The sequence below is a fragment of the Brassica napus genome, chromosome A3 (assembly GCF_020379485.1).
Source record: "Brassica napus cultivar Da-Ae chromosome A3, Da-Ae, whole genome shotgun sequence".
Lineage (NCBI taxonomy): Eukaryota > Viridiplantae > Streptophyta > Magnoliopsida > Brassicales > Brassicaceae > Brassica > Brassica napus.
Genome location: NC_063436.1, coordinates 7,780,390 through 7,787,443, shown reverse-complemented (window position 1 = coordinate 7,787,443; position 7,054 = coordinate 7,780,390). Strand labels below are relative to the sequence as shown.

Sequence of the window (7,054 nt, the reverse complement as noted above, 5' to 3'; positions counted from 1 at the left end):
CATGTCTGAGACATCTGGAAATTTGTTGAATACTAATTCAAATTTAGATTTTCAACAGAATTCATGGATTACTGAAATTTATTTGTTATAATAGGGGATAATCTGTCGATTTTTTCATTTGAATTGGTTTGAGTACTAATTTAGTCTTTGTACATGTGAAAGTAAGGGTTAATACTTGGGAAAATGTTAGTCTTAAGATGTTTTCGGACAATAGATATTTAATACTCCCTCTGCTTCTACATATATAAAGTTTTAGGGAGTTTTTGATGTTTCAAAATAGATGATGTTTTCATATATCAATGCACTTTTTCATTTTATCAAAAACGTGTAACCAATGATATTTTGTAGTATGTTTTGTGATTGGTTGAATAACTTTTAATTTATATTTTAATGATATTTTTAAGATAAAAAACATGTTTCTTAATAGTTGCGCACAATCTTAAAACTTCATGTATTTTAAAACAGAGGGAGTAAGAATTGTAATTTTAAGAACAAAAAACAATTTGAAAGCATATATTTTTGTATTTTGTTTTATTTAAACATCCGGCCGAAGACATAAACTGATCGGCAATTTTTTTAAATTTAATCAGTTTTCAGTTCGGTTCAGTTCGGTAATTAACTGATCGGTTTGGAACATAGCAAAACAATCTGAATAAACCGAAATTTACATCCGTTTTTTTCTCTACTAAATTAACCAAATAAACCAATATATAAACAATTTCGGTTTTGATAAAAAAAAAACAATTTCGCTTTAATTCGGAATTAACAATAACAGTCAAAACTGAACAGAGTAATCCAAACTCTTAACCAAACCAAAATTTAGATAGTTTACTTTGGTGACATTTTTTCAGAACCGAAAAAACCGTATAAACCGAATGCCGAGCTTTATAATTTTTTTTTTTGAATTATACAGAAGTATCTTGACCCCATAGAAGTGATCCAGACTAGTCACGTGTTGCCACATGTCGGTCCTCTGTCCCTGGCGATGCCGAAATGTTAATTCCTCAGTAGCCAGAATTCGAACCCAGGTGACGGTACTCTTTACCACTAGAACTAGAAGCCCCGGTTAGCTTTATAATTTTTGCATGTCAAATTGCAAAACTACAACTACCACAAACTCCAAATAAATCTTATTATTCAAGTGATAAAGAGAAAACAAAAACACACTGCGACACTCAAAGATGATCCATCAAGCTTTGGCTCTCCCCCGTTTGGCTCACCCATTTCTCACTAGAGGTAAAGTTTCAGTTTTTCCTTCTGGGTTTTCGATTCTCTATCTTCCTCAGTTCAATTCATCTCTATTTCTCTCTCGGGATTGCGTCAATTTCGACCTACATTTTGACAAAATTGACTCTGTTTCACTAATGCAAAAAAAAAAAAAAAACAATCCTTTAGTGTCCTAACGATTCTTATTCTCGAAATTTGAAGGATTTGGGTCTAATGGAGGCGTGTTTCTCCATCAGTCCCGAACAAAGAACCAAGGAGTAGCATTTTCAGCTGCTGATGATGATCGATTCGCCAGTTCCAAGTCGATTCAGACAAGGTTATCTCTGTTTTTAAAGCTCCTTGTGTGAAGTTCTTGAGAAAGTTTATGACTTTAGTTATGTATCAAGCTACTGCTCTTATAGGAAAGTAGTGGAGCATGTGTGTTTACTGAAAGCGAAGCAGAGTTTGTTGTCTGAGGAGAAGGAAAAAGATATGCTTGACTATCTTTACACTTCTCAGTACCAAATGAGAGGCATTGTCGCTATCTCTGTAGGTGAGCCTCCGAGTACTCCCATTATATTAAAAAAGCAATCTTTATCGATTCAGTTTTACTCTCACAGGTAGCATTGGTGATAAAAGCAGTGGAGACTTCACACACGCTCTCTTTGTGCGGTTCCAGAGGAAGGAAGACCTTGAGATGTTCTATGAGAACCCTCTCTTCTTGAAAGTTCTCAACGAACATGTAACACCATTCTGCCATGTATGCCCTCTCACATGTAAAACGCCATTCCTCTCATTAGCCCTGTCTTCTCGCCTTCTTATTCTTCTTGTTCTTCTCTACTTAGATGTCTCGTCCTTAATTTTTCAGGGGCTAACTAATGTGGACTATGAGTCAGAGGTTGAAGATGACATCCTTTCAATATTCCGAAAGGGCGAGGTATGAATCATACTCTATGATCAGTTCATTTTATATTCTGAGTAAATAGACAGTTACTTCCCTGTTGTAGGAGTACAACTACGGCGAGGAGTTTGTTCTTCTGGTTACTTTTGCCAAGAACGCTTCAGAGAAGAACATTAAAGATGCAATGGATTCTTTTGCGCAGCTAACTTCATCTCTTCCATCTTTAATTGTTCAGTCCACACAAGGTGCCTATAAACATTACTTTAGAGTTTAGACATTCATAAGATCTATGTATAGCCAACATCAAGTTGATTCGAATAGCCATTTGATTATTTTATGTCCAGGCTCAAACTTTAACAACAGCAGTAAGGAATTCACACATGCAGCAGTAGTTCGATTCCGTTCCTGTAATCACTTTTACCAACAGTGTGTTTTAGTCTGTTTTTCTCAATTAGTCCCCTCCTCACTCTTGCTTGTGCCACTTACTGCAGTTGACGCCATGGAGATTTTCGTTGAGGGCAGAGAGTATAAAGATGTAAGATCTTTTCTGTACTTGAACCTTGTAACTTAACTCTTTAACATTTTTTCATATCATATGATATAGGATTGAATAGAGACACTTGTTTTCTTTCAGATGTGGAGGTCTCAGTTCGAGCCGTTCGTAGAGAAATCAGTAGCTCTTCATTTCTCTGTGGATCCCGTGGGTACAGACGTCATGTGAGTCCATATCACACAACATTTCAAAGTTTCAACCAGACATGTAAAGGTTTCTTGCAATGCATTCTCAACAAGGTTCTCACTGTTTCTTCTGATACAACAAAACTTGTTGGTTGCAATAAAATTCATATATATTTTGTTGCTAGTCCTTCTCAAAAACAAAATTGCCACATGAAAAAGCTTGACAAGATCACCTCTCTTATCTAGTTAAAGTGGACCGTACCTAGTTACAGTGTCGCCTCTCTTGTCACCCGTCAAAGGAAGGCAAAGTATATTTGGAGATAATCTCTAACCTCAATGTTAAATTCAGACTTCAATGGCCTGGTTTATTATCTAACCTTCAATGTTTAGATACTGTATTTCAACCAGTATAAGATGAGCTTATAAGAGAAGATGTGGATTCTAGGCTCAAATACAACGGACAACATATTGCTTACACATTCTGAGCTCTCTCGCAATTTGTTGAGGCATAAGGAAAATGGATTACTAATGCTAATGAGAGTGGAATGTTATCCAGGGTTCAGTTAGTTGGTTGATGTTGGCTTGGCAACAGACTAAGCAAAATTGAATATTAAGAAAAGTAAATAGTAAATTTTGAAGGATAAAATGTCAATGTAACAACACAGGATAAAATTTAATGTTTTTTAAATGGGATGCGTATAAATACTTAGCAATATTTTAGACCAGCCTCATGTAATAGCATCCTCATTATAGATTTTTCAACATGTGTATCTCATAAAAAAAAACTGAATGAATATCTTAATTGTTGACAAATTCACGCCAAAATATTTTAAATTATCTCATTTCAAATATTTTGGATGAATTTCTCATAAATTGATATATGCATTCAATTAAAGATATTTCATTTTCTTATATTTTTGGTTATAAAATATTTATGTTGAGAAATCTCATGGTTTGTAATACTGTGGCATACAAAAATGTTAAAAAAATAGTTTGATTACTTATATGATCTAAGTACACTTATCTTTTTTCGGGCACAGATCTAAAGAGAAGTTTAGAGCTCGTGTTTTATTGTTCGAAAATGATTATGTGATAATTATAGAGCCAGTGAAGAAGTTGTTTTAGTCTGCAAGAAATTGACGCTCTCAACATGAGGGGTGAAATGTGTCATGGGGCTCTAAAATTTTCAACATAGATATTAAGAATAATAAGTATATTATAATTATTAGGTATTTTCAGATTGAAAACCTTGTTAAAAATAAAAAATATTTTGTAAATTCATGTTTAGAAACTTGCATTTGGATATGTTCTTAGATAACTGGGATACATTTGCTTATCGTTATAAGTTTTGCACAATGTTGGCATGTATTAAAAGATATATATATATATATATATATATAGGCCTCGACAAAATTCAGTTTTAAGAAAAAGGTTACAAACAGGTGAACAACTAATCCATTGTCCAAGAAAAAAACAGAAAATCAAAATGAGAATGCAAGAAGACAATACATAAAAAAAATGTTTATTGTGCTCTCTTAATAAAGAGATTGAAGTTTCTGAAAGGGGAACTCTTTTTCTTGTTTCAAGCCGTGGACACGAAGTCGCGACTCATATTATTCTATCAAACACGAACATCTTATAGATCATATTCATATTGATCAATCCTCTCGCTTGAGTATATTTTGATGAGATAATGTTTGGACTCGGTTCTACGCCGTTCTTTGAGCCTGATCCTGCATGGAGTTTAAAATAAATGAAACGTTTACCCATAGATTCAGGAAATTCTTATATATCAAGACAATACATAATTAAAATTTTCAACTAAAATAGTAAGAAAAAATAGTGTTTATTCCGCGATAATAAAAGCAAACTAAATACTTCTACAATATAAAAGTAAAATGAATATTCATTTTTGCAAAATGAGTATTTTAGATTTGGCTTTGTAAGAAAAGAAAAACACATATTTTTTGTAAGAAGCTTTATAATTGTGATTTGTGACGACGTAGTATGAATGGTAAAAAAGAATGTCAGCATAATATAAGATCTGAAATATTGTTCCAGCGAAACTAATGGAAATTGCAGCTAAAACGTTTTTACTTTACTCATCACATTTAAAAGATGAGTTGAACAAAGAAACATAGTTGAACAAAAGAAACATACCATGATAACGATGATGAAGTGATGAGTTACCAAAGAAGCCATATCTACTTCTCTCTTTCTCAGCCCAGTTTGTCTGCAGTTTCACAGCTTCGTGTACATATAAGTCGCTGAAAATTTTAAAGATTAATAAATTACATTTCTAATTGTAATAAGAAATTCAAGAAATAAAATGATTCGTGTAGTTAGGTATATGCATAAAGAATCATAGATCTATGGTATATACTAGAATATTGATGAGCATGCTTATACGGCTGATGAAGAATGATGATGTTAATAATAAAACAAGAACATAGAACTTACAGGTTCATTGAACCTGGCTGCCTTTTGTTCATCCACACAAAGGCGCTAAAGGAGGGAAAAAACACGAGTGTGGTTCAGATTTATATATAGATGCGACAATTTTAATTTCTCCTTCATCAACTGTTGAAATATATTTTCTTAAAAAAAGAAACTTTTGAAATATATTTTCTTCTTAAAATCTATTTTGTTTTTGAAATATTAAATTTCTTATGCTATTTGTTTCTCTCATATTACATATTTGTTTTGTTTCTCATATCAAGAATTCTTTTCTTTTTGAAAGTTATCTTTGGTAATACACATGAGCAATACGTAAACTATAGAATTAACTTTTCATTCGTAACACTAATATGAATTTCCATATTGAGTTAGTATTTATATTACTGTGATGTGGATCTTTTTCATTCAATAACATATACGAAAACGTGAATTTGTACTTATAGTTAGCATGTAGAAAAATACTTATGAAACTCATAGGAGTTTTCCAGAAAAAAAAACAAAATCATTAAGAGAGAGTGAGAATCTGATTACCTGAATATCACAAGTTCAGAAGTCTTTGGTGCCAATCATATCAAATTTTAGCATGACCTATAATTACAGGCCAGTTCATGAGTCAGATTATACACTGTTTTTAGAAAATAATATATTATATTAATTAACCGGTACTGTTACAATTTTAAATCCAACAAAACAGCTGCTTAAATATATACGGTTTGACGATTTCTCCACGAAAAATATGATATAGCACCAAATGTCCACCGAAATATGACCCCATCCTATTTCTCTCCAAAAAAAATTTTCAAAACCTATTTCTCCACCAGTATAAAGTTCTATCAAAATCTCTCCACATGTTTAAAGATCGAAATCTAAGACTCCATAAAATCGATTTATGGTGGTTTACTGTGTTTAAACAAACCGTAAACCATGTTAACCCAATGACTAACCAGATTAAAATCCGATTATGACCCACAAATGAATAAAAACCCAAAGACCTTAAGAATCTTAACCCGACCAATAATCAATATTCTCTAAAAACCTTCAAAAGAAAAATCCTCAAGTTGATAAACTTAGATATTGAAATCAGGAGAAAAAAATTGCGATGTCGATGTTGGTGTTCCATATAAACGAAGAGGGGAACAAGTTTGATGATGAATCCGCAGAGAGAGATGCTTCTGAGATCGAGCAATTGGTGACCACCATAAATTTTGGGAAAAAATAGCACGGGTCATATTTCGGTGGACATTTAGTGTTATATCATACTTCTCGTGGAGAAATAGATCATCAACCCAATATATTTCCAGTTGACTATTTTACGCAAACCTAAACCGATGCGCTTCACTAGACGGCTCTAGATCTCTATGAAATCGTTCACTGTTCCAAATTATACACTTTCCAATACTGTATTATTAAATATTAAAAGAAACAACAAAAGTTTGTGGCTTTGTGGTCGAATGATAAGAAAAAAAATTTGAAACACCAACATATTTTATGTTTGATTCATCTGCTATGCAAAATTAAATAACATGTTCTTAGACATTCACACGGATATAAACGTCTACTTACTGCTCATTGGAGAGAAAATATATCTGTGGGTTTCTTTTCTCAGAAATTATCTGGACTTTTCAATTTGTCTGAGAACTAAGGTTAATGAAAAAACAACAGTAAAAAAAGTAAATCACTTTGAATGATATTGGAAAATGACCTAACTACCATACAATCTAGTTAAAAACAAATATATACAAATGGCACGTTGTTAAATCTATTACACCCAACTTGTGTTAGTGCTCTTTTTCCCAAAGATTGATATTTATA

The 7,054-nt window shown here is 32.5% G+C and overlaps 1 protein-coding gene across 2 annotated transcripts; it reads left to right on the top strand.

Moving 5' to 3' along the window:
- Positions 1-1,099: 1,099 nt before the first annotated feature.
- LOC106437692 lies at positions 1,100-2,972 on the top strand. Of its 2 annotated transcripts, none has more exons than XM_013878629.3 (9): positions 1,100-1,236; positions 1,429-1,543; positions 1,629-1,759; positions 1,827-1,966; positions 2,075-2,143; positions 2,214-2,352; positions 2,452-2,514; positions 2,599-2,642; positions 2,742-2,972. In XM_013878629.3, exons 1-9 carry the CDS (start codon positions 1,182-1,184, stop codon positions 2,826-2,828), a joined length of 843 nt encoding a protein of 280 aa, XP_013734083.1. In that variant the 5' UTR covers positions 1,100-1,181; the 3' UTR covers positions 2,829-2,972. The 2 variants fall into 2 exon arrangements, with proteins under 2 accessions (XP_013734083.1, XP_013734081.1); XM_013878627.3 differs by having other exon boundaries at positions 1,614-1,759.
- Positions 2,973-7,054: the final 4,082 nt, after the last annotated feature.

What these genes read in the sequence shown, in the direction of transcription:
- LOC106437692 (XM_013878627.3), top strand. Translation starts at nt 1,182, where the DNA reads ATGATCCATCAAGCTTTGGCTCTCCCCCGTTTGGCTCACCCATTTCTC. An exon ending in TCACCCATTTCTCACTAGAG is followed by an intron (nt 1,237 to 1,428) that starts GTAAAGTTTCAG and finishes CGAAATTTGAAG; the next exon opens with GATTTGGGTCTAATGGAGGC. An exon ending in ATGTAACACCATTCTGCCAT is followed by an intron (nt 1,967 to 2,074) that starts GTATGCCCTCTC and finishes TTAATTTTTCAG; the next exon opens with GGGCTAACTAATGTGGACTA.